Below are 27,007 nucleotides of genomic sequence, written 5' to 3'. Positions count from 1 at the left end.
AACTTTCTGGTAATTATTTCTCTTTTGGACAGCTCTTTAACCAGTGACATATACACTTTGTATATATGTGTGTGTCTACATTTATAAAAACCAATATGGATACATCCATTCACTGTGGCACATTTTAAAATAAAATATTCTAGCAGTGAGTATGGATTGAGATGTTTTGGGTGTTGACATTTTATGGAGGACTTCCTGGTTGGTACATCTGAGAATTTTTAAACTGAGTATCTAAAATCTCAGAGCATTGGCCTGCGGACTGAAGGGTCCCGGGTTCAATTCTGGTCAAGGGCACATGCCCGGGTTATGGGTGATCAATGATTCTCTCTCATCATTGATGTTTCAATCTTCTATCTATAATAAAAAAAAAGTATAATATGCTAATTAGACCGGACATCCTTCTGGACATCCTTCCAGACAAAACTGCAGTGGGCGGCGGCCATGGCAGAGGTGGCAGAGGCCCCTGGCCACGGACAGGGGCCTGGGCCAAGGCCCTTGCATGAATTTCATGCATCGGGCCTCTAGTAAAAATATAAACATGAAATAAAATTCTCTCCAGCCCCTCTCTGCAAAGCTACAAAGCTAATTTAATGGGGTTAAGAGACCCCAGCTTTAACTTCACTGAAAATCCATCATGTTGATAAGTGTATATAAATAAATTGAGGAGCAAACATTAAGTTATAAGTACAGCATTTTTAAGACTACTTGAGTACTGCTAACAAACACAGCTGCAACACTAAAGCCTTCTGGATCCTGCCATTCATTCATTGTTCCTTACAAGCCTAATTGAAATATAGATCTGATGAAGAAAAGTCAGTTTATTGTGTAAAAGAATTTTGTTAGTTTGTGAAATATACTAGGGTCCAATTTAACAAAAGAACCATCCATATACTCAGTTAAGAAACATTACACAACCTTTGAAAAGCCCTATGGACTTCCTAATTTGTTGCATAATAGATCATTTGGAACAAAAAATGATGTTTCTTTAGTTTTTATTTTTTCAGAGAGGAAGGGAGAGAGAAACATCAATAATGAAAATCATTGATTGGCTGCCTCCCTGGGGTGGGGGGGGGGGCGGGGTGGGTCGGACCTGCAACCGGGGTATGTGCTCTTGGCCTGAATCGAACCTGGGACCCTTTAATAGGCCGACACTATCCACTGAGCAAAACCGGCTAGGGCTAGTTTTTTTAATACCCTGCATTCCTAGTAGCTATGATCCTGGCTGACTTAATTTAATCAAGAGTTTTTAAAAGCGAAATACGAGAATTTGAAATCGGGACCATTCACGTTCCTGTTTTCCCTTGAGCGTCCTGGACAATTTCTAGATTCTACTAGTTAAGTTGGCACAGGCTGGAGGGCGAGGAGATACCCGACTTCACTTTGCAGGCTTGAGATTACTAACGGGATAGGCGGGGAATCCTCCGAGGACCCTCAGCCCTCCAACCCCTCGGGGTTCTTCTGATGGGAGACCCGTGAGCTGGGTGGGCGTGGAGATCATTCGGGAGAGGTGAGACGCTTAAATCTGGGCCGCTTGAAAAAGGCCTTTTTGAGGCACCCTGCCCAACTCAAGGGAATCGCGCCATAGTGCCCCTCCCGAAGGGTGGCACCTGGACACGCTTTTTCCTGCGTGGCCAACCTGCCACGCAGGGCTTTCAGGTCCCTGGTTGTCTGGACTTGACCCTCTAGCTCCTTCGCCTTCTTCCGCCCTCAGGTTTGGCGAATCTGCAGCACGCACCCCGGGAGGTGAGAGCGTGTACCAGATGCCCGGTGGGTGGCAGCCCGCACGCCGCAGTGAGTGCGGGTGTGGTCTACGCCACGTGCATCTACGTGGATCTACGACTCTGGCTGCGCGCCCCTCCCGCCCCCACAAGGGCCACACCTGCCAAGACTCAGGACCACGGCTCCAGCGTGCGGGCGCGCGGGAGGGAAGGAAAGGGGACTGGAGATGGAGAGGGGGAAGGTGAAGAAGAAAGACAAGGGAAAGGAGCCGGAAAAAGAGAAAAGGAAGGAGGTGGAGAAGGAGAAAGCTAAGGATAAAGAAAAGGAGAAGGGAAAAGGGAAGGAGGAGAAAAGCAGAAGTAACGAGGAAAAGAGAAAAGAGCGGGAGAGAGAGAAAGAGAAGGAACAATTGAAGGGCAAAGAGGACGACAACAGAGTCTTAGGAAAGGCCCTGCTGGAGCCGCCGGTAAGAGACTGATGCCTCGGCCCCTCCCCAGGGCCGTAGTTCAGGCCCAGCGCCAGCTCTGTTACGTCCCAGGCCCCCACCCAGGCGGGAGGGAATGGCGTCTGCTTCGGGGGCTTTCACCTGTGTCGCTTCTACCGCCCCTTCCCTCTGCCCACCCTCACCCTCACCCCGAGCTGCATCTCAACCCTCATCAGAATCTAGTGTTGAACAAGAGCCGCAGGGAAAGGTCCTTATGCGGCCCCGCCTCTTCCACTGCTCAGAACCAGGTCACAGGCCGCCCCCCAACACAGAAACCCCCAACACAGAAACCCGCCCTGAACGCTCACTGCACAGGGGCTCGCCCGCGCCAAGTCCTTTCTGCTGAGTAAGTTCTTTGGCGGAAGGCGCGGGGTTCCTCATTTGTGCCGGCGGGGTTTTCGAATTGCCTGGACCTTTTCTGTGGGCGTTGGTGGTTACTGCTCCCACTGTTTTCAGACATCCAGAAGGGTTGGTCACAAAGGTTTAACGGAGAGATCTCAGAAGCTAAAAGATAAATACCTATGACTCCACTTGTATGAGGTACCTAGAGTAGTCAAAACCATAGAGACCATAGGATGGTGGTTGCCGGCTCCTGGGGGAGGGAGGACGGGGAGTTAGTATTTAATGAGAACAGTTTGTTTTACGAAATGAAAAGAGTTCTGGAGCTGGATGGTGGTGATGGTTGCACAACATTATGAATGACTGTGTTTCATACCACTTAACTGTACACTTAGAACTGGTTAAGATGATACACTTTGTTATGTGTATTTTACCACAGTTTTAAGATTGGGGGGAGGGTGGGGAGAGGAAAGAAAAGCCAGGCATCATTTGGGTCAGCTTAGTGAGCTCTGGGCTCCTGAGCTCCTGGTCTCAGGGCTGCTTCCGGTTCTAAACAACGTAATTACTCATATAGATTTTTTAAAAAATATATATTTTATTGATTTTTTACAGAGAAGAAGGTAGAGAGATAGAGAATTAGAAACATCGATGAGAGAGAAACATCGATCAGCTGCCTCCTGCACATCTCCCACTGGGGATATGCCCGCAACCCAGGTACATGCCCTTGACCGGGATCGAACCTGGGACCTTTCAGTCCGCAGGCCGACGCTCTATCCACTGAGCCAAACCCGTTTTGGCTACTCATATAGATTTGATCTTTGGTAAAACACACTGCATAGATCCACCTGTAATTAAAGGAATAACCTCTGACAAGGAACAGTGGTGTTAGGAATCACATTTTTGTGTCTGAACTATTGCTTTACAATAATCCCAGATTTCCTTAGATTATAAACATAATAAAGCATGTGGTTTAGACTAAAAAGTAAGCAAAATGTAAAGCATCAGCGCCTGCTGAATTTCTAGGTTAGGGGGAATGAACTTAGGGCCAGTGATGTGGTCGGAAAGGGAGTAGGGAACTTTTTTTTCTCATGATATTTCACAGGCTCTAAGAGGTCATTATTTTAGGAACCACTAAGAAAGACCAAAAAAAATGTTTCCAACCAAAGTAAGACATACCATGGATTATAAAATCCTCATTAAAAGATATTAAAATGTGAAAAAAATTATCTTAGAATTGATTAAATATTGAAGTATTCTGAGAGGGCCTTTGGTGGAGATAATGCAGGGGACACAAGCCACACCCTGTAGTCATTTCTTGGTGCCACCATTGCTTTAAATGGTGCAGTTTTAAACCATCCAATCAAGTCTCCTTTGTACATCAAGTCACTCTTCCTTACCAGTCACTCCCAGAATGACAATATAACTTTTAGATGCAGCCCAGCCAGTGTGGTTCAGTGGTTGAGCATGAACCTATGAACCAGGAAGTCACCAGTGGGCTGGATCCCCACTAGGGGGTGGGCAGGAAGCAGCCAATCAGTGATTTTCACATCATTGATGTTTCTGTCTCTCCCTCTCCCTTCCTCTCTGAAATCAATAAAAATAGATTTTAAACAATAGATGTAGATGGAAGGGAATGGGGAAGGAGATTGGGATGGAGGTAGGAAACATCTGTGGCAGGGGTCCTCAAACTTTTTAAAAAGGGGGCCAGTACACTGTCCCTCAGACCTTTGGAGGGCCGGACTATAGTTTAACAAAAAACTATGAACAAATTCCTATGCACACTGCACATATCTTATTTTAAAGTAAAAAAAACAAAACGGGAACAAATACAATATTTGTATTTGCATGTGGCCCGCAGGCCGTAGTTTGAGGACCCCTGATCTATGGAAATACCATTTGCTTTAAAACCATCAAGAACCTAAAAACAAACATGCACTTTTTCAAATTCTGTTATTCAGTAGGTAGTCTTCATAAACCATGCTTTCTACACAAGTCTGTATTTGACCAGACCTTAAAACAGTGATGGCGAACCTATGACACGCATGTCAGAGGTGACACGCGAACTCATTTTTTTGGTTGATTTTTCTTTGTTAAATGGCATTTAAATATATAAATTAAATATCAAAAATATAAGTCTTTGTTTTACTATGGATGCAAATATCAAAAAATTTCTATATGTGACACGGCACCAGAGTTAAGTTAGGGTTTTGCAAAATGCTGAAATGCCGAGCTCAAAAGGTTCGCTAGCACTGCCTTAAAACATCTTACTTGCACATGAATCTTATCCTATCTAATAAAAGAGAAACATGGTAATTAGCTATACATCCGCTACCCTTCCCATTGGCTAATCAGGGCGATATGCAAATTAACTGCCAGCCAAGATGGCGGCCGGCAGCCAGGCAGCTTGAAGTGAACATGAGGCTTGCTTGCTTCAGTGACAGAGGACTCCAACGTTCCCTGCCTGCCGCTGCCAGCCTCTGAGCTTGCAGTTTGAAACATTGTTACAAATATAGAAGCTAAACAAAACCCCAGAAACCTGCTTTCAGCCAGCCAGGATCTCAGAGCTGGAGTTGAAACAGTGTTTTGATTATAGAACCCAAACAAACCAGATACCTGCTTTCAGCAGCAAGGCCTCAGAGCTGGAGCCAAGCCTCAGAGCTAAAGCTGGCCCAGAATAAAAAAAAAGAAAAAAGGAGCAGTTAGGAGCTTCAGTCACCCACGAGCCTGAAAACAGCCCTCAGCCCCTCACCCAGACTGGCCAGGCACCCCAGTGGGGACCCCCACCCTGAAGGGTGTGTGACCAGCTGCAAACAGCCATCATCCCCTCACCCAGGCTGGCCAGGCACCCCAGTAGGGACCCCCACCCTGATCCAGGACACCCTTCAGGGCAAACCAGCCGGCCCCCACCCATGCACTAGGTCTCTATCCTATATAGTAAAAGGGTAATATGCCTCCCAGCACCGGGATCAGCGGAGCCACGAGGCCTCCCTGCACCGGGATCAGCATGACAGGGGGCAGCGCCCAAACCCCCTGATCGCCCTGTGACTCTGTGTGTTACAGGGGGCGGGGCCACAACCTCCCTATCCGCCCTGCTCTGTTCGTGACAGGGGAAGGCACCCCAACCCCCTGATCAGCCCTGCTCTGTGCCTGATAGGGGGAGCTTCCCACCCCATGATCGCCCTGCGGCTCTGTGTGTGACAGGGTGCAGCGCCCCAACCCCCTGATCGGCCCTGCTCTGTGTGTGACAGGGTGTGGCACCCCAACCCCCTCCCCCTCGCCCCCACGGGCCCTGCTCTGTGTGTGACGGGGTAGAGCCATAACCTCCCCATCTGCCCTGCCCTGAGTGTAACAGGGTGCATCGCCCCAACCCCCTGATCCGCCCTGCTCTGTGTGTGACAGGGGGCGGTGCCCCAACTCCCTTATCAGCCCTACTCTGTGAGTGACAGGGGGGAGCTCCTCAACCCCCTGATGGACCCTGCTCTGTGTGTGACAGGGGGGAGCTCCCCAACCCCCTGATGGGCCCTGCTCTGTGCGTGACGGGGGGGGGGGGGGAGCTCCCAAACCCCCTGATCGACCCTGCTCTGTGCGTGACAGGGTACGGAGCCCCAACCCCCCTGATGGGCCCTGCTCTGTGAGTGACAGGGGGCAGCGCCCCAACCCCCTGATTGGCCCTGCTCTGTGCGTGACAAGGAGTGGCACCGCAACCTCCCCATTGACCCTGCCTTGAGTGTGACAGGGGGCGGTGCCCCAACCCCCCAATTGGCCCTACCCTGAGTGTGACTGAGGGTGGCATCGGAACCTCCCAATCCGCCCTGCTCTGTGCATGACAGGGGGCGGTGCCCCAACTCCCCAATCAGCCCTGCTCTGAGCCCGACCAGGGGCTGCACCTAGGGATTGGGCCTGCCCTCTGCCACCTGGGAGAAGGCCTAAGCCAGCAGGGCGTTATCTCCTGAGCGGTCCCAGACTGCGAGAGGGTACAGGCTGGGCTGAGGGACCGCCCCTCCCCCCCGAGTGTACAAATTTTTGTGCACCGGGCCTCTAGTCTATATATATAAAAGCCTAAATGACCGACTGTTTCTGTGAACAGTCTGGCTGAATTGTTGCTGATGGCCAGTAGCTATGACGTGTACTTGACCACCAGGGGGCAGATGCTCAAAGCAGGAGCTGCCGAGCGACAGCAACTTTGCAGAGTGCCCTCTCGAACTCCGGGACTCCTTGGGGGATGTTGGACTTCTGGTTTCAGCCTGATCCCTGCAGGCCACGCAGAGGGACCCCACCTGCCAGAGGGACCCCGCTCATTCCACAGACGCCTTTCGAGCCCCAGCGCCATCCCAGGTGCTGCCAGCCGGGGAGGGACAGCAGGAGGTTGACTCCAGGGTATATCCAGACCGTCTTGCCCAGTCCTGCCTCACTGGCCACCTTCTAATTAATTTCCTTTCAATGTGCATGAATCCATGCACTGGGCCTTGAGTTAAAAAATAAAATAAAATAAAATAGGTGGGATAGACATTCTGGTGCTGTTGGGGATCTTTTTTTTTTTCAACCTGAAATCTAGTCTAAATCTAATGTCAACATTTAGTGTTCAGTGTATAAGATTATTGTTATTTTTAAAACAGTGTCAATGAAGACATTTACTGGTGGGGTTTTTGTTTATTTTTTGTGCATGAGAAACTTATTTAGTAGGCTGCTTGGGATATAGATTTAATTTTCTGTGAACAGTATGGCTGAATTGTTGCTCATTTATTACTATTTACATTGAAATTTGTACTGTAAAAGTCACCTTTCTGAGCACTCTGAACTTTCTATTTCTTTCTTTATACCAGCCTGCCCTGTTGTCCCTCAATCATTTGTCATAAAAATTTCTAAGGCTGGTATGTTGATGGAATGTTTCTAAAGTTTACATCTATTTCAAGAGGTTTTAACATCAGGCTCAAAAATATATGCTCATTTGTCAGTGGAACTGATTTAGCAGCGTCTATAATCCTAGCCTTGTCATTTAATCATGATATTTATAGTTAAAAGTATTAGAGGGGAACCTTGCCTTAAGAGCTTTTAATCTAATGATCCAATTGGAAGGACAAGACAGATTAATGAGACCTTAGATCAGTGGTTCTCAACCTTCCTAATGCTGCGACCCTTTAATACAGTTCCTCATGTTGTGGTGACCCCCAACCATAAAATTATTTTCATTGCTACTTCATAACTGTAATTTTGCTACTGTTATGAATCATAATGTAAATATCTGATATGCAGGATGTATTTTCATTGTTACAAATTGAACATAATTAAAGCATAGTGATTAATCACAAAAACAATATGTAATTATATATGTGTTTTCCAATGGTCTTAGGTGACCCCTGTGAAAGGGTCGTTTGACCCCCAAAGGGGTTGCGACCCACAGGTTGAGAACCGCTGCCTTAGATGCTTATATGGTGGGTGGCACAGTCAATATTGGAGGCACCATGGAGGTACCAAGATCCCAAACAGCAATACTATATATATACATATATATATAGTATTTATTTGATAGATTGACCAGGCGTTGGAGAATGGAGAGGGAATGTGCAATTAACACCACATAACTAATGGTTAATTATCCTAATATATAAAAACCCTGCATCCGTCACATCCACAATGACTGGAGGCTCGGCCTAATGCCCAGGTTGCGCACGCAGCAGGCTCTGGTGAGTGGGGACCTGTGGCAGTGGAGACGGGGATGCGGAGGCAGGGCTGGCACTCGCATTCACAACCACACACCTGCACAGACACACACAGTGCCTACCAGCTCACAGCCTTTTCTCCCTTTCTTTCCCTCCCTCCCAGCTTACTCTCAGAGCCTCTCTCAGAATGAGGAAACAAAACATACTGGGCCTGAAGAGGCCTGGATGGAAGGGAGGGCAGGCAGAGGGTGAAGCGGCCCCCACTGGCCCCACCCCCTCCCAGCTGGCAAAGAGGAAGAGGGAGACAGGGAGGCAGGAAGTTAGGGAGGACTGCTGAGAAAAACAGGGAGAGACGGAGACTGGGCGAGATCAGGCCTGCAGGGGAGGGCAGTTGGGGGCGATCAGGCAGGCAGGCAGGCAGAGGCAGTTGGGGGCGATCAGGCAGGCAGGCAGGCAGAGGCAGTTGGGGGCGATCAGGCAGGCAGGCAGGCAGAGGCAGTTGGGGGTGACCAGGCAGGCAGGCAGGCAGAGGCAGTTAGGGGTGACCAGGCAGGCAGGCAGGCAGAGGCAGTTGGGGGCGATCAGGCAGGCAGGCAGAGGCAGTTGGGGGCAATCAGGCAGGCAGGCAGGCAGGCAGAGGCAGTTGGGGGCAATCAGGCAGGCAGGCAGGCAGGCAGAGGCAGTTGGGGGCAATCAGGCAGGCAGGCAGGCAGGCAGAGGCAGTTGGGGGCAATCAGGCAGGCAGGCAGGCAGAGGCAGTTGGGGGCAATCAGGCAGGCAGAGGCAGTTGGGGGCGATCAGGCAGGCAGGCAGGCAGGCAGAGGCAGTTGGGGGCGATCAGGCAGGCAGGCAGGCAGGCAGAGGCAGTTGGGGGCGATCAGGCAGGCAGGCAGGCAGAGGCAGTTGGGGGCGATCAGGCAGGCAGGCAGGCAGAGGCAGTTGGGGGCGATCAGGCAGGCAGGCAGGCAGAGGCAGTTAGGGGCGATCAGGCAGGCAGGCAGGCAGAGGCAGTTGGGGGCAATCAGGCAGGCAGGCAGGCAGAGGCAGTTGGGGGCAATCAGGCAGGCAGGCAGAGGCAGTTGGGGGCGATCAGGCAGGCAGAGGCAGTTGGGGGCGATCAGGCAGGCAGGCAGGCAGAGGCAGTTAGGGGCGATCAGGCAGGCAGGCAGGCAGAGGCAGTTGGGGGCAATCAGGCAGGCAGGCAGGCAGAGGCAGTTAGGGGTGATCAGGCAGGCAGGTAGGCAGAGGCAGTTGGGGGCGATCAGGCAGGCAGGCAGGCAGAGGCAGTTGGGGGCGATCAGGCAGGCAGGCAGGCAGAGGCAGTTGGGGGCAATCAGGCAGGCAGGCAGGCAGAGGCAGTTAGGGGTGATCAGGCAGGCAGGCAGGCAGGCAGAGGCAGTTGGGGGCGATCAGGCAGGCAGGCAGAGGCAGTTAGGGGCGATCAGGCAGGCAGGCAGGCAGAGGCAGTTAGGGGCGATCAGGCAGGCAGGCAGGCAGAGGCAGTTAGGGGCGATCAGGCAGGCAGGCAGGCAGAGGCAGTTAGGGGCGATCAGGCAGGCAGGCAGGCAGAGGCAGTTGGGGGTGACCAGGCAGGCAGGCAGGCAGCAGGCAGGCAGAGGCAGTTAGGGGCGATCAGGCAGGCAGGCAGGCAGAGGCAGTTGGGGGCGATCAGGCAGGCAGGCAGGCAGGCAGAGGCAGTTAGGGGCGATCAGGCAGGCAGGCAGGCAGGCAGAGGCAGTTGGGGGCGATCAGGCAGGCAGGCAGGCAGAGGCAGTTGGGGGCGATCAGGCAGGCAGGCAGGCAGAGGCAGTTGGGGGCGATCAGGCAGGCAGGCAGGCAGAGGCAGTTAGGGGCGATCAGGCAGGCAGGCAGGCAGAGGCAGTTAGGGGCGATCAGGCAGGCAGGCAGGCAGAGACAGTTGGGGGCGATCAGGCAGGCAGGCAGGCAGAGGCAGTTGGGGGCGATCAGGCAGGCAGGCAGGCAGAGGCAGTTAGGGGCGATCAGGCAGGCAGGCAGGCAGGCAGAGGCAGTTGGGGGCGATCAGGCAGGCAGGCAGGCAGAGGCAGTTAGGGGCGATCAGGCAGGCAGGCAGGAAGGCAGAGGCAGTTGGGGGCAATCAGGCAGGCAGGCAGGCAGAGGCAGTTAGGGGCGATCAGGCAGGCAGGCAGGCAGGCAGAGGCAGTTAGGGGCGATCAGGCAGGCAGGCAGGCAGGCAGAGGCAGTTAGGGGCGATCAGGCAGGCAGGCAGGCAGAGGCAGTTAGGGGTGATCAGGCAGGCAGGCAGGCAGAGGCAGTTAGGGGTGATCAGGCAGGCAGGCAGGCAGAGGCAGTTGGGGGCGATCAGGCAGGCAGGCAGGCAGAGGCAGTTGGGGGTGATCAGGCAGGCAGGCAGGCAGGCAGAGGCAGTTAGGGGTGATCAGGCAGGCAGGCAGGCAGAGGCAGTTAGGGGCGATCAGGCAGGCAGGCAGGCAGAGGCAGTTGGGGGCGATCAGGCAGGCAGGCAGGCAGAGGCAGTTGGGGGCAATCAGGCAGGCAGGCAGGCAGGCAGAGGCAGTTAGGGGTGATCAGGCAGGCAGGCAGGCAGAGGCAGTTAGGGGCGATCAGGCAGGCAGGCAGGCAGAGGCAGTTGGGGGCAATCAGGCAGGCAGGCAGGCAGAGGCAGTTGGGGGCGATCAGGCAGGCAGGCAGAGGCAGTTAGGGGCGTTCAGGCAGGCAGGCAGGCAGAGGCAGTTAGGGGCGATCAGGCAGGCAGGCAGGCAGAGGCAGTTAGGGGCGATCAGGCAGGCAGGCAGGCAGAGGCAGTTAGGGGCGATCAGGCAGGCAGGCAGGCAGAGGCAGTTGGGGGTGACCAGGCAGGCAGGCAGGCAGAGGCAGTTAGGGGCGATCAGGCAGGCAGGCAGGCAGAGGCAGTTGGGGGTGATCAGGCAGGCAGGCAGGCAGGCAGAGGCAGTTAGGGGCGATCAGGCAGGCAGGCAGGCAGGCAGAGGCAGTTGGGGGCGATCAGGCAGGCAGGCAGGCAGAGGCAGTTAGGGGCGATCAGGCAGGCAGGCAGGCAGGCAGAGGCAGTTGGGGGCAATCAGGCAGGCAGGCAGGCAGAGGCAGTTAGGGGCGATCAGGCAGGCAGGCAGGCAGGCAGAGGCAGTTAGGGGCGATCAGGCAGGCAGGCAGGCAGGCAGAGGCAGTTAGGGGCGATCAGGCAGGCAGGCAGGCAGGCAGAGGCAGTTAGGGGCGATCAGGCAGGCAGGCAGGCAGAGGCAGTTAGGGGTGATCAGGCAGGCAGGCAGGCAGAGGCAGTTAGGGGTGATCAGGCAGGCAGGCAGGCAGAGGCAGTTGGGGGCGATCAGGCAGGCAGGCAGGCAGAGGCAGTTGGGGGTGATCAGGCAGGCAGGCAGGCAGGCAGAGGCAGTTAGGGGTGATCAGGCAGGCAGGCAGGCAGAGGCAGTTAGGGGTGATCAGGCAGGCAGGCAGAGGCAGTTAGGGGTGATCAGGCAGGCAGGCAGGCAGAGGCAGTTAGGGGTGATCAGGCAGGCAGGCAGGCAGGCAGAGGCAGTTGGGGGTGATCAGGCAGGCAGGCAGGCAGGCAGAGGCAGTTAGGGGCGATCAGGCAGGCAGGCAGGCAGAGGCAGTTAGGGGTGATCAGGCAGGCAGGCAGGCAGGCAGAGGCAGTTAGGGGTGATCAGGCAGGCAGGCAGGCAGAGGCAGTTAGGGGTGATCAGGCAGGCAGGCAGAGGCAGTTAGGGGTGATCAGGCAGGCAGGCAGGCAGAGGCAGTTAGGGGTGATCAGGCAGGCAGGCAGGCAGGCAGAGGCAGTTGGGGGTGATCAGGCAGGCAGGCAGGCAGGCAGAGGCAGTTAGGGGCGATCAGGCAGGCAGGCAGGCAGAGGCAGTTAGGGGCGATCAGGCAGGCAGGCAGGCAGAGGCAGTTGGGGGTGATCAGGCAGGCAGAGGCAGTTAGGGGCAGGCAGGCAGGCAGAGGCAGTTGGGGGCGATCAGGCAGGCAGGCAGGCAGAGGCAGTTGGGGGTGATCAGGCAGGCAGGCAGGTGAGCGGTTAGCAGCCAGTGGTCCCCAATTGGAGAGGGTGCAGGCTGGGCTGAGGGAACAACCCCCTCCCCCCCACCCCCCGCATGAATTTCGTGCACCGGGCCACTAGTAAAGTATAAACTGGTACAGTTTGTTCTAGATCTACTAAATATTTTATGACGTTTCATTCTGGTTGACAATCCCACAAGGAGTATTGGGTCCTACCACGGGCAGGCACACTGCCAGGGACCAGGAAGACAAGGACCTGCTGCCATAGGTGTACTGATTTATCCTTTGTTTCACAGGAGAGAAACAATCATATCCTAGTGCTGGGCCTCGATGGAGCAGGGAAGACCAGTGTTCTCTACTCTCTAGCTTTAAACAGAGTCCAGCACAGCGAGGCACCCACCCACGGTTTCAATGAAGTGTGCGTCAGCACTGAACACAGCCAGATGGCGTTTCTGGAGAGTAAGCCCTCTTTCTCGTGAGTTACAGGACAGCTCCTCTGTTATACCTTAAGCGGGATATACTATTATCACCGTTGGGTCCTTGTGAAAAGTAATACCGGCTCAGATTTTCCTAGAGACTTAGAAAGCGTTTGTAGTTTAATACTAGAGTGCACTGTGAGGGACATCATTTTCTGCTCTTTTTATCTTTTTTTTTTTAATATATTTTATTGATTTTTTACAGAGAGGAAGGGAGAGAGATAGTTAGAAACATCGATGAGAGAGAAACATCGATCAGCTGCCTCCTGCACGCCCCCTACTGGGGATGTGCCCGCAACCAAGGTACATGCCCTTGACCGGAATCGAACCTGGAACCTTCCAGTCCGCAGGCCGACGCTCTATCCACTGAGCCAAACCGGTTTCGGCTGCTCTTTTTATTATCTCCTTTTTACAGTGGTGGTGATAAAGGGCAGTCGAGAGGAAGGCTTTATACCCCTTGCATAGCAGCCTCCCTGCTCCCTTGCTACCCCAAGTAAACATGCAATCTCAGTAAATATAGCGTGCTTCCTTCTCTACAACCCCAACTGCAGACAAACCCCAAACCTCTTCTTGTAAACAGATGGCAGCCCAGAAGCTCATACTCTCTAGCAATTCTGGAGTCACCACCGCTCCAAATATTGCTATTCCCCAAAGTCTCATCAGGTCCTCTTCTCTTTACATTCTTCCCTTGGTTGACTTCATCCATCCATCTTGGCATTAAGTACCATGTATATGCTGATGACTCCCAGATTTATCTATTCACCCCAAACATATTCAAATGTCACCTGACATTTCACCTGGCTGTCTGATGGCCCTCTCAAACCTAACGTCAAAACAAAATGCTTGAGTTATCTCCATATCTGTTCCTTTCCTTATAATCCACTGGTCAGGACCCATCAAGTTGCTCAAGACAGAAAACCCGGAGTCACCCTTGTTTGCTCCTTCTGTACCCCACCTCCAGTAAAACGTGATGAATTTTTCTACCTTTACAACAAATCTCCAATTCATCAGTTACAGCCTTTCCCACTACGCTTATTTGAGTTGGAACCTCTATTATCTCCTACTGAGATTACTGCAGGACCTTTTTAATTTTGCTATCGTCCAGACACAAAGAGAAAATGAGCAGAGAAATCGATAAAACTGTAAGCAAATCTTTAAGAAAAAAGATGATATTGGGAATAGAGGTTTCAACTTGCCCAGAAGCTATTGAAGAAATAATTCTTTTGACCAAATAAATAGCTAAAAAAGAAAATCATTTTAAAATATAAAAAATGAAAAGGAGGAAAGGAAGGAAGGAAAGGAAGGACCCAAGTAGAGGGAGAAATGGACAGATCTATAATTGGAGTGAGGGATTTCAGCATATTTGTCAATTTTTCATAGGATTAAGGAGAGAAAAATTTGCAAAGATGCACAAACTTTGAACTTAATCAACAAGTTTGATCTATTGGACAATATAAAATTGCCTAATTAGTCTATTTTACCTACACCCAAAAGCTAAAATACACATTCTCAAACACTCATGTAACTTTTACCAAAATTGACCGGTCACTGGGCTGTACAGTAAGTCTTAACACATTTCCAAATCAGAGGCATCATACAAAGCATGTTCTCTGGCTGTGTTGCAGTTAATAACTGAAAGATAAAAATATCTATACAGGTAAAATGTCAGGTATTGAGAAAAAAAATGAGGAACACAAATGTTCATTCTTGTTTAAACTAAATATATTTAAATCATATGAACAACTTAGAAGATTATACAACATCCTTTAAAAATTAAAACCACAAAATACTTCAAAGACTGACTCAATACAAAGGAAAATAATGGAATATAAAAACCCTTTCCCATTAGTATGGTAAATGTTTTTATTGATTCCTAAAACAGTGGTCTGCAAACCTTTTCTATAAAAGGCCGAATAGAGACTAGGTTAGGCCTTGTGGGCCACCTGGTCTCTGTTGCCACTACTCAGTTCTGAGGTTCTAGTGGGAAAGCAGCCCCAGACAATATAGAATCAAATCCTCATGTCTATTCTGAAAGGGCTGTGTTTGTAGACAATGAAATGGAAATGTGGTATAATGTCCACATGTCATGAAAAAGTATTCTTTCTTTTTCTTTCAAATGTTTAAAACTGTAAAATTGCCTAGCCAGTGTGGCTCAGTGGTTGAGCATCAACCTATGAACCAGGAAGTCGCAGTTCAATTCCCCATCAGGGCACATGCCCAGGTTGCAGGCTTGATCTCCAGTGTGGGGTGTGCAGGAGGCAGCTGATCAATGATTCTCTCTCATCATTGATATTTCTATCTCTCTCCCTCTCCCTTCCTCTCTGAAATTAATAAAAATGTATTTAAAAATTAAAAAATAAAACTATAAAATCCATTCTTCCTTTGTGGGCTGTACAAAAATAGACAGTAGGCCAGATTTAGACTGTGGGCCATAGTTTGCCAACCCCTGTCCTAGGAGAAAAATAAAAACTAAATTCATTGTCATTAACCAAAAAGTTTCTTCTGAGAAGAATCAATAGAATAAAATAATCCAAAGGCACTTTTTTTCTTTTCTTTTTTTTTTTTTTTAAAAAATATGGAACGCTTCACGAATTTGCGTGTCATCCTTGCGCAGGGGCCATGCTAATCTTCTCTGTATCGTTCCAATTTTAGTATATGTGCTGCCGAAGCGAGCACGGCACTTTTTTTCTGAGGCAAGTATTAGTGAATGCCCATAGGATTATATTAACTCTCAGTGCAAAATTAAGAAGAGAAATTAGTTCTGGGATTTTGACAAAGGAAAACATTGTGCAAGTGAGGCTACCCAATGCATTTAGTCCATTTAGAAATTATTTTAGAGAAATGTGTTTTAATCCACCATCCTGAATTATTTTAGTAGCTTATTCCCATTTCTTTTTTAGCTGTAACTGATGGACATGCAGGGGCTGCCGTGGCTGCTATGTATAACAGCAGGAGGCATCCACTGTAGTATTTAGTATTTCATGCAGAACCTTCATGTTCCAGAATGAATGAATCACTTGTGGAGGTAAATATCTCCACCCACCCACTCCTTCCCCAGTGACGTCTCTCTGGTGGTTCTCAAGTGGTGCACTCTAACCCAGTGGTATTAGGACCCCTGCACAGTGTTCAGAAGTTACCTGACTGCCTTTCCTACCCCCTCGGCGAATGTGGCTGTGACTTTTTGTGTGTGTCTTCTTTCCCTGCTCTTCTTTGTAGTTGGTGGCAGTGAACCTTTCCGTTCCTATTGGGAAGTGTATGTGTCCAGGGGAATGCTGCTGATCTTTGTGGTGGACTCAGCAGATCACAGCAGGTTACCTGAAGCCAAGAAATACCTTCATCGGCTAATTGAAATAAACCCCCTCATCCCTCTGGTTGTGTTTGCAAACAAACAGGTAAAAATCTGTTTGCATATTATTTGTACTCAATGGTTTTCTCATTAACACAAGAAACAGAAATACCTACTTTTAACAAGTAAATATTAAACAATATGCTGTACAGCCAGCTCAATTTATACTTATTAGATCTACTGGATTATGAACACCTTGAATGTAGAGACTAGTATTCATCTTTGTGTCCCTTATAATACTTTGTATACTGCCTTGGTACAGTAGAATCTAACAAATATGTGTTAAATTTAATTCAATGAACATTTGCTGATTGTTGATTTCAACAAAATATTTGTGTCTACCACAAATTTCTTTTTAAAGAAATTTAGATCAATTAGACCTGAATTATGTTCATACACATACATTAAAATTATTAAGCATCCATGGAGAAATAGAATTGTTGGTGGAAAATAGTATGGCAGGTTCCTGAAAAAATTAAATGTATAATTCCCATATGATCCAGCAAATGAAAAAAATTGAAAGCAGGGACTCAAACAGATATTTGCATACCCATGTTCATACCAGAATTTTATAATTTCAAGGAGCCCCTCTTTCCATCCAACACCATCCTTCTATTTATTTCCTCTCAAATTCCATCAGTGAATTTCTTCACTTGAGACATCATTCACATATCACTGGATCCATTAACACTGTTACAAAAGTCACTGCAGGCCCTAAGACTAAATGAATTCAGGAGTCAGACAGGCAATCTGTTGGGACAACCGACATCCAGAGAGGTACTCAACTCCAGCCAGATACCAAGTACAGCACATCAGGAAGCCTCATGGATTCCCAGTGATGGAATCTGATAGGTTCATATTGGTACAAGAAAAAAACACACAAAACAACGCCCTTTAAATCATTCCCAGACATTTTTAAATGATCCCCTAAACCAGGGATCCTCAAACTACGGGCCGCGGGCCACATGCAAATACAAATATTGTATTTGTTCCCGTTTTGTTTTTTTACTTCATAATAAGATATATGCAGTGTGCATAGGAATTTGTTCATAGTTTTTTTTAAAACTATAGTCCGGCCCTCCAACGGTCTGAGGGACAGTGAACTGGCCCCCTGTTTAAAAAGTTTGAGGACCCCTGCCATAAACCTTAAGGAGAACACTATGAAACAACAAAAGCTAATTACAAATGCAACTTTTAAGCTAGTGTCTTGTCTTGATTGTAAAGAAGGTTTTGACCTTGCCATGCAGCAGAAGTATGGGCTTTCTGTCTCATTTGAATCTCTTCTCTTTATGCCTCCCCCTGTGGCTTTCCCTCCTGTAAGCCTTCCCCATCTTTCCATCTTATCCTCTTCCTCTCCACCTGTCCTCTTCTCTCGGCCTCCTTCTCCTATACCACTTCATTTTCTACATCCATTCCCTCCCTGCTCCTTTCTCTGTCTCCCTTCACCCTGCAAAATTTGATCCAATTTTTTTTTTGGTTGAGTAGAAATAATGGTCACAAAAGAAAACTCACAATGGCAAATGCTATAATCAATAAAACATGATATGGACAAAAAACAGTTAATGAATGAAATGTCTCTTTAAAATAAATTTAAAATAATTGATCCTATTAAATATAATTCTGGGAAAATAGAAAAAGTAAGAAGCAGATTGACTGTAGTGTTTAGGACATTGATTAAGGTGTTATATTGGTTTAACTTTATTCCAAAAAAATCTTTTTGATGATAATTCATAAATATGGGTTTAAATCTGATGAAATTATTTATATTCAACAACCACTAGGGTCATAATAATGGGGTCACAATATCCTCCATATTAAAATGAACGTGGGGTGATTGAGAGCAATAAATGCAAAATAACCAAAATTTTTCTATTTCTTTCATTCTTGAAGGATCTTAAAGCAGCCTATCACATTACAGACATCCACGAAGCTTTGGCATTATCTGACGTGGGAAATGACAGGACGATGTTCTTGTTTGGGACCCAAGTGACAGAGAATGGCTCAGAGATACCGTCCACCATGCAAGACGCCAAAGACCTGATTGCACACCTGGCTGCACATACGCAGTGACTAGGCGAGGCCCACCGTGGCTCACGACCTAGAAGTCACCAGGGAGTGTTGCATGGCAGGCTTGAAGCCAAAGGTTTCCACTTTTAAATAAAAAATAACCCATTTCCTATTTTCTCAATGCATGGCATATATACAAAGATAATGTTAATTGATTAAAAGCATCTCTTTATTTCAATTTTGAACTTTAAAAGTATTGGTAGCGCAATGTATTTGGGGGAATTTGGAGTTTTAAGCAACAAAATTAAAATGAACATTAGCAAACATATATCCCATTTGTAGTTTTTCAATGACATGAGATTTATATTGACATTTTAATAAATTTTTCTCTTTTTAAGTAAAAATTTGGGTGTCTCTCCTTTAAGTAGATGACTTTGACACTGTAAGGAAAGAAATTTTGGGGTAGTGCAATGAGAAAAAGTAAGCAGCTCTGGCTGGTGTGGCTCAGTTGGTTGGGTGTTGTCCATGCACTGAAAGTTGCTGGTTCAATTCCATGTCAGGGCACATGTCACCTCCACCCCCAGCCCCCCAAAAGAGAAATGTAAAAGGAAGTCCTTCAAGCAGGACTTATTTTTATTTTATTTTATTTTTTATTTATTTATTTTTTTCAGGTTCATCTTTTTTTTTCTTAATATATTTTATTGATTTTTTACAGAGAGGAAGGGAGTGGGATAAAGAGTTAGAAACACCGATGAGAGAGAAACATCGATCAGCTGCCTCCTGCACATCCCCCACTGGGGATCGAGTCTGCAACCCAGGTATGTACCCTTGTTTGGAAATGAACCCAGGACCCCTCAGTCCACAGGCCGGCGCTCTATCCACTGAACCAAACCAGCTAGGGCAGGACTTATTTTTAAAAATGAGAGCCTGGCCAGTGGCTTAGTGGTTGAGCATCGACCTATGAACCAGGAGGTCACGGTTTGATTCAGTCAGAGCACTTGCCTGGGTTGCAGGCTTGATCCCCAGTAGGGGGCGTGCAGGAGATAGCCAATCAACGATTTTCTGTCATCATTGATGTTTCTATCTCTTTCTCCCTCTCCCTTCCTCTCTGAAATCAGTAAAAATATATTAAAAATAAATATATATAGAAAAGTAGACACTATTAAATCCAAACAAAAATATAAATTAACAGCATTCAGAAAGATTTAGGAAAAGGCTTCTCTTTTAGGAGCCTGTTCTACTAGATGAGGAACATTGTGGGGATTTGTTTTTTAAATATTTGACATTTTTCTTTTGTATATGGGCTTTCTTCACTAGAAATAGCTCTGTTTACCTACAGACACGATATAAATTCAGCTTTTAACCTAGTGTCTTGTCTTGATTAAAAAAAAAGGACTTCATTTCCATTCCAACATGTAAGAAGCTTGGAAGTCTCCACTGTTCTAACAAGTAAAAAGCTGAACAGACTGAAAAATCAACAGCTCTTCTTGGATCCAGAAGAGAGGTGAGGACACAGGCTGCCCCAAGACTGGAGAAACCAATAGGAGAATACAGAGAAGGATAAGTTACCAAAGCAGAGACTCACAATGGGAAACCGCTCTTGGGAACCAGTGCCAGGGTTTGGGAACCAGAACTGTGATTGACCAATTGCTGGAGGCTCCGCATGGATAACTCTGAGCATTAAAAACTCCAGGAAGACCAGTTATATGGGGGTCTCCACATTTTGTGAGATTTATCTCCAGGAGCTTGACCAGATTTCCACAATAAATATCACAGAAAAATCCCCAGGTGTTTCCAGGGCTGGAGAAAAAGAACCCTTTTTTTTTTCTTTTTTTAAGTCCTCACTTGAGGATATTTTTCCATTGATTTTTAGAGAGAGTGGAAAGACAGACAGAAACATCGATGTGAGAGAAACACATCGATTGGTTGCCTCCTGCATGAGTCCCGACCAGGGCCCAGGCAGGGGAGGAGCCTGCAACCAAGGTACATGCCCTTGACTGGAGCCCAACCTGGGGCCCTTTGGTCCGCAGGCTGATGCTCTATTCACTGAGCCAAACTGGCTAGGGCAGGAACCATTTTAAATATGCTACAGCACTTTACTCTTATTAACAAGGCCTGACCTCTGGGAAAACTAGTTAACCAGAGCCTAACCTGCAGGGATATTCTCAGAGCCCAAATCTAGCACTCTAGCCCAACTTAAGACTTTAAAGCTACAGTAACTTAGACACTGTAGTTTTGGCAAAAACAAACAAACAAATCAATGGAACAGATTAGAATGCCCAGAAATAGATCCTGATAAATACAATCAACTGATTTTTTGACAAAGGAGCAAAGGCAATACAATGGAGCAAAAAAAAGTTTTTTCAATAAATGATACTGGAACAACTGGACATCCACATGCAACAACAACAACAAAAAAGAATATAGACCCAGACCCCACAACCTTCACAAAAATACAAAAATTAACTTAAAATGGGCCACAGATATAAAACCAAAGGCATGATCCATGAAAGAAAGAATAAGCTGGACTTCATTAAAATAAAAACTTTCTGCTCTGCAAAGGACACTGTCAAGAGAATGAGAGGGAAAAAAAATAGACCACAGAATAGGAAAAAATAGTTGCAAAATAAACATCTGATAAAGTACTGTTACTCAAAATATACAAAGCACTCTTAACAATAATAACAAGAACAACCTGATTTAAAAATGGACCAAAAACCGTAAGAGACGCCTCACCAAAGAAGATACACTCGTGGCAAATCTTATTCGATACTGAAGAAGAAATTAGCTATCACATCATGAAAAGAAATGGAAAAAATTTGAGTGCATGTTACTAAGTGAAAGAAGACAATCCAAAAAGGCTACATGCTGTATGATTCCAACTATAAGACATTCTAGAAAAGGCAAAACTGTGTCGGCAGTTCAAAGGAGAAGTGGCTGCCAGGGGCAGGGTGGGAGGGGGGAAGGATGAATAGGTGGAGCATAGAGGACTTTTAGGGCAGTGAAACTACTCTGTATTGTACTGCACTGGCGGGCACTTGTCATTACTAGTACATTCGGCCAAACCCATGGAATTCAAAACACCAAGTGTGAGTCCTAATGTTAACCATGAACTTTGGGTAATTATGATGTGCCATTGTAGGTTCATGGGCTGTAACAAATGTACTGCTCCGATGGAGAATGTTGATAATGAGGGAGGCTACGCATGAGTGGAGGTATATGGCAAATCTCTGTGTATTCTGATTAATTTTGCTGTGAACCTAAAACTGTTCTTTAAAAATTTATTAGACTAAGAAAACCATTAGTTGAAAAAATAAAAAAAAATTGAAAAGAGGATTTGTTCTGCAAAGTCTTCCTTTAACACTTGGAATCTGTAGCAAAACAAAAAAACCAAATTTGGTGAAGACAGCCCCTCCCATTGTTAGCACATAGACTTCTCTATGAAACTTTGGGTCTAAATGGCACATAATTGAACTTCAGCATGCATGTGCAAATGATTAGTAATTTCCCTCTGAGATGTTAGAGTGTGTGCCTTTAAGGTCACAAGCTTTCTCATAGTCAGAGGTGCAGGATGGTGTTTAACAGCATGATATTACGACAGCCCATTCAGGTGTCTGAGGTCAGACCTTCTTTTGTCTGGCCTATGGCGATTGGTTCACACAATGATTTGGGGTTGTCAGAAACCCCGAATTTTCAGCCTCTGCCCCAAGGATGGCCATGAACTGAGTCCTGGACAATTCCTTAACTATTTTGTGTCTTACTCAGTCTCCACTCTGGCAAAAGACTAAACCAAATGCAGGCCACTTCGAGCCCCAAACTCTGATTCTATAAGGTATCTTTTTATTATGTTTTCTAGGGTGGTCAGGGGAATACCTAAGTTCCTGGATGCCTGTTTCAAAGATGATGCGTTTAGATACGAAGTGACATCTCTGTTTTTCCTCGGTTAGCCTTGTTTTACCTCACTTTTTTTTTTTAAATTTTAGATTCTGCATTTTAGCAATCAATGTTGTGGTCAGCATGTTTCCTTCAGGGAATAGCTATGGAATGCCAATATGGTGGTCACTGGATGGTGCTGGGGATGATTAAAGCAAAGACGTGAGATATTGGCAGACTGTCAAGGGAGGCACATGTCTCAGGGGTTTCTAATGGAAACGGCCAAGACAGATGCGAGTGTAGTAAAGAAGCTGTCTGGCTGGTGGTCTGCCCAGCAGACCTCATGGGGGGTGGCATTTATTCCTTTGGAGAACTTTCCACACTCCGGTGTCTGTTGCCAGCCTTCCAGGCTGAGAAGCTATAGGTTTAGTGTGCATGCTAAGAGCTGGTCTGTCTTTTCATTCATTCATTTAATCAACATTTAATGAGCACCAACTCTGTACTAGAAAATGTGTCAGAACTCTTTCAGTTAAAAATGATGGAAATTCAAGTTAGATTTTTGTATGCCAAGAAAAGGGGATCTGGGAGTCTCATCATACCGGGAAACTTGGGCCTGGGTGGACTCGGGGGTTCAAAGTTAAAATGTTCTCCATCATTTGGCCCTGCTAACCTCGACTTGGCTTCATTCTCCAGATTCCCTGGGCGAGGGACATTCGCCTACCACATTCGTATGCTAGTACAGCTCATGATCCCGGAATAAGATGGACCCTCTCCTTCTAAAGCAGCCATCCAGCAGATCTCAGGGAGGGGCACTGATTGGCTCTGCCAGGGTCAAATATTCATCCCCGAACCAATCCCTGTGTTCATTTTGCCAGGACCAGCACTGGGCCAATGTGGTGAAGGTCCAGGTGTAGGAAGAAGCTCACATGGGAAGTTGCTTGACATGTAGAGAGGAACAGGGAGGCTGGAATGTAGCCAGTAAGGGCAGAGCAGCCCCCAGTAGACTGGAGAGAGAGGCAAGGACCAGATCACCCACGGGGCCCCATAAGGTGCAAAGCTTGCAATTTATTTTCAACAGTTTGGAGCAGCGGTTCTCAACCTGTGGGTCGCGACCCCTTCGGCGGTCGAACGACCCTTTCACAGGGGTCGCCTAAGACCATCCTGCATATCAGATATTTACATTACGATTCATAACAGTAGCAACATTACAGTTATGAGGTAGCAACGAAAATAATTTTATGTTTGGGTCACAACATGAGGAACTGTATTTAAAGGGCCAGAAGGTTGAGAGCCACTGGTTTGGAGTGTCCTGATTGGAGGTCGGCCAACTCAGAACACCTGTCTGGAAGGCACTGCAGAATCGAGAGAGAGAGAGAGAGAGAGAGAGAGAGAGAGAGAGAGAGAGAGAGAGAGAGAGAGAGAGAGCCTGGACTGTCAATCTCAGCATCCCCTCGGTGCCTAGGGAGAACCTGTGCCAGGGAGCCTAACAGAGACTTGGCTCGGCTGTCTGAGTGGCGCTGGAACTGGTCTGGAAGTTGGTACGTTCTGCAACAGGGTCTCCAACCGCAACCGGAGCAAACGGAGTACTCGCCCTTGACACACGGAACGGCTGGCCAGCAGTGAGCTGAGGCTGGGCACACGCGGTCTCTGGCTTCTTTCTCTAGGGCGGAGCGTGCTTGTGGGCCCCTGGGGTGCGTCACGTCGCCTTGGCAACCAGAGAACCTGCAGGGAGCGGGCCAGGAGGGGCTCCTCCGTCCGGCCTCTGCGTCGGGTGGGCTGGGGCAGGGCGCGGGCGGTCACTCATCCTTCTGCCGTCGCGTCAAGGCCAACAGCGACCCAGCTAGGGCCCGCGCCCCGCGCAACCGGAGCTTCCTGGGCCCCCATGAATAACCAAGAGTTTTTGGGTTCATCGGAGCTATCCGATGGGCATGATACGACAGAAATATCCGCTAGCTTGAAAGCTTCCCAGGAACCCTTAGTACAAGGCATCCTGACTGCGCTTGACGACCAGGAGCCGGAGCCGGAGCCGGAGCCGGAGCCGGAGCCGGAGCCGGAGCCGGAGCCGCAGCCGCAGCCGGAGCCGCAGCCGGAGCCGCAGCCGGAGCCGGAGCCCAAGGTGTCGGAGGCCGCCGACGAGCAAGGCCAGCTAGAGGAGCGCAAGGAGGTCCCCGAGCCCTCCGAGCCCTATGAGCCATACATACTCTGTGAACCCTACAAATACATTGGGCCCTTTGAACCCTCTGAGCTCCACGTTCACGATGCTCCCTACGAACCCTACGAAAACGACGAACCCTATGAACCCTACGAGCCTTACCACTACGAGCCCTACGAGCCCCAGGAGCCCCAGGCATGCCAGGAGCCCCAAAAGCTCCGTGTGCGCCCTAAGTCCCACGGCGCCCACAAGGCCCACAAATCTGAGCTGCCTCACGGCGCCGCCATGACGATCGCTCCGGCTCCGGGGACCAGGAACCTGCCGCAGACTTCCCTGACTTACCCGAGCGGTAGGTGTGCGGGCCCCTCCAAGGCACTGAGCAACTCGGCCCCACCTAAAACGGGGGGGTCCTCATGTGGAAGTTTGAACGCTCCTTTTGTTTTAAAGGAAGATGACTTGTGTGCCATCCACCTACGTCTGTTCCTGGGGGGAAATTGAGACTAGTCCCCAGAGGAACGTAGTCAGTCTCTCCTCCCTCCACCTGATGACCTCCTAGCTGTCTTGATTACCCACCGTCGCTTCTTTTTGAAGCCCTCCGCAATTCTTCTCTACAGCTAGTTACTGCATTCCTCCGGGTTGCCCCTTGGAACATGATCTCTGTTATAGCACTTGAGAATTTGTATTTCATCATCATGTTTCTCCCCAGCTAGAGGGATCGTTAAAGAGAGGATATTTTTGTCAGTGTTTGGCACGTGGTGACAATCAAGAAATGCTTAGCTATTATATTGTGAAAGTTGTAGTAACAAAATACTCACGGAGCAAGTAGCCAAAGAGTACATTTACCAAGTAAATGCTTACTATATGCTCAGTCCCCACCGAGTTCACAGGGTAGCAGCGCCGATGGGACTTGGGTGTGAACATCCTTTGCTCTGATCACCCCAGCTCACCTCTGGCCTCTCAATGATGACCCCACCCAAGCAATTAAATCTCATATTCTCCTTGACTCCTCTCTATCAGCCTGGATTTTATGGTCTATTGTTCCAGTTGCTCACATAATCTACCACCCCACTGGCTCTTTGGCAAACCACCATACTTCTCCCGGCAAAACCCCAACCCTGGTTAACCCCAACCACCCACCTTCTGCCTACACCTGAGCAGGTGACTACTGCTGTACGAAATTCCATAATCGTATTGTGTGCTTCTATTTCCGTTTCGTGACCACTAATCTCAAGCGGTCACTTGGCACTACCTGCAAACCCACTTTATTCACCTGGTTACTTCTCACTCCTCCAGCCTTCGTACCTTTGACTCTCAAACAGCTGAAGATCTTGAAGGAGACACATATATCATTTTATACTCCATGGCCCACCAATGGAATTACTTGCTCCTTTGCAAATATCCTTAACTCCCTTGCCAATTCTTGTCTGCACTTGAAAAAACAGATGATGACAACAAAAAAACAACTATTCTGGTCTTGAAATTCATGACCTCGAACTTAGAGGTAGGCTCTCCGTGCTGCTTGGCAATCATACTGCATGTCCCTAGTCAGCTCATTTTCCAACACAGAAGCTACCAAACTACAGCACCTGTCTATGCACTCTAGCTTTTCTCCTGTTAATAATGGATGAACGGTCTCTGTTCCTGTTCAAGGCCAATCTCCCAACCTGTAAGTTGGATCCCATCCCATTGAACTGCTTTTCTCCTAAAATTAGCCTTCTCTCTCCTGCATCATTTTATTCCTCTCTCTACTGGATCATTCCCATCAGCACATCTACATGCAGTGATAACTCCTATCTTAAGCAGAAAAACAAAACAAAACAAAAAAAAACTTCCCTTAACCCCATGTACCCCTCCAGGTACCACTTCTTTAGGGAAAAATTTCTCAAAATAGTTGTCTATAAGTCATTATTTTCATAGCCTCTCTTCCCATTTTCTTGAGAACAGCTTGAAGCTTTCATCTCCTTTATGTAGCGGAAGTTGCTCTTGTTGAAGTCACAATGACCTCTGCTTTGCCAAATTCAATGGTTCATCCTTCATCCTCATCTTACTCATTTGACACACATTACCTCTTTCTTGGAAGTCTTTCTTTGTCTGACTTTGGGGTTAACCACTGCTTTCCTTGTCATCAGACCTCATTGATTGTTCCTGACTCAGTTTCCTTTGCTTCTATTCCCAGCCTTTAGGCCAGTGGTTCTCAACCTTCCTAATGCTGGGTCCCTTTAATACAGTTCCTCATGTTGTGGTGACCCCCAATTTCATTGTTACTAATTGAACATAATTAAAGCTTAGTGATTAATCACAAAAACAATATGGAATTATATATGTGTTTTCTGATGGTCTTAGGCAACCCCTGTGAAAGGGTCGTTCGACTCCCAAAGGGGTCGCGACCCACAGGTTGAGAACCGCTGCTTTAGGCAAAAGTGAGTGGGGATCAGTTTTTTTCAGAGTCTTTAGAACTTTCCTTGTTCCCTGAGTTATGTCATTGGTTTCACGGCTTTAATTATATGCTGGTAAGTTCCCAAAATATCTCTAGCCTCAATTCTTCCTTAAACTCCAGAGTTTTATAACCAATTGTTTAACATACCTAGTAAGCATGTAAAATTTAATGTGTCCATATCTGAAACTCTTACTTCTGCACCCAAATTTGTTCTTCCCCCATTGTTCACCATTTTAGCAAATGTCACCCCCATTCATTCATCCAGGTGCTCAGGTTGAAAGCCTTGAAGTCATTCTTGACACCTGTTTTACTCTTACAGCCTGCCTCCAAATCATTAGCAAATCCTAATTTTGAAATATATCATGATTATGGCCATGTCTTAACATCTTAAACCAATGTCATTTTAAAATAATTTATTTTTATTGATTTCAGAGAGAGGAAGGGGGAGAGAGAAAAACATCCGATACCTGCAATCTGGGTATATG

The 27,007-nt window shown here is 47.8% G+C and overlaps 2 protein-coding genes across 2 annotated transcripts in view; both read left to right on the top strand.

Moving 5' to 3' along the window:
- Window positions 1-70: 70 nt before the first annotated feature.
- On the top strand, window positions 71-18,452 carry ARL9 (ARF like GTPase 9). The gene is made up of 4 exons (XM_081097100.1): window positions 71-2,185; window positions 12,528-12,690; window positions 15,924-16,099; window positions 17,944-18,452. Exons 1-4 carry the CDS (start codon window positions 1,946-1,948, stop codon window positions 18,121-18,123), a joined length of 759 nt encoding a protein of 252 aa, XP_080953226.1. The 5' UTR covers window positions 71-1,945; the 3' UTR covers window positions 18,124-18,452.
- A 5,363-nt stretch (window positions 18,453-23,815) lies between these two features.
- Window positions 23,816-27,007, top strand: part of SPMAP2L (sperm microtubule associated protein 2 like) — a gene marked incomplete at both ends in the record, with an annotated part of 48,909 nt that continues 45,717 nt past the window's right edge. Inside the window, 2 exons of the mRNA XM_081115328.1 lie at window positions 23,816-23,911; window positions 24,002-24,434. Of these exons, the coding sequence (XP_080971454.1) occupies window positions 23,816-23,911; window positions 24,002-24,434 (529 nt within the window). The remainder of the gene's footprint in view (window positions 23,912-24,001; window positions 24,435-27,007) is intronic.

The sequence above is a fragment of the Myotis nattereri genome, assembly GCF_964212035.1.
Source record: "Myotis nattereri genome assembly, chromosome: 1".
In the NCBI taxonomy this organism is placed as follows: domain Eukaryota; kingdom Metazoa; phylum Chordata; class Mammalia; order Chiroptera; family Vespertilionidae; genus Myotis; species Myotis nattereri.
The sequence above is the reverse complement of the archived record's forward strand: the minus strand, read 5'-3'. Positions and strand labels throughout refer to the sequence as shown.

Bases quoted from the DNA above. Each gene is read 5' to 3' on its own strand.
- ARL9 (XM_081097100.1), top strand. From the start codon at position 1,946: ATGGAGAGGGGGAAGGTGAAGAAGAAAGACAAGGGAAAGGAGCCGGAA. The intron at 2,186-12,527 runs GTAAGAGACTGA...TTTGTTTCACAG, and splicing joins AGGCCCTGCTGGAGCCGCCG to GAGAGAAACAATCATATCCT. The intron at 12,691-15,923 runs GTAAGCCCTCTT...TCTTCTTTGTAG, and splicing joins CCAGATGGCGTTTCTGGAGA to TTGGTGGCAGTGAACCTTTC.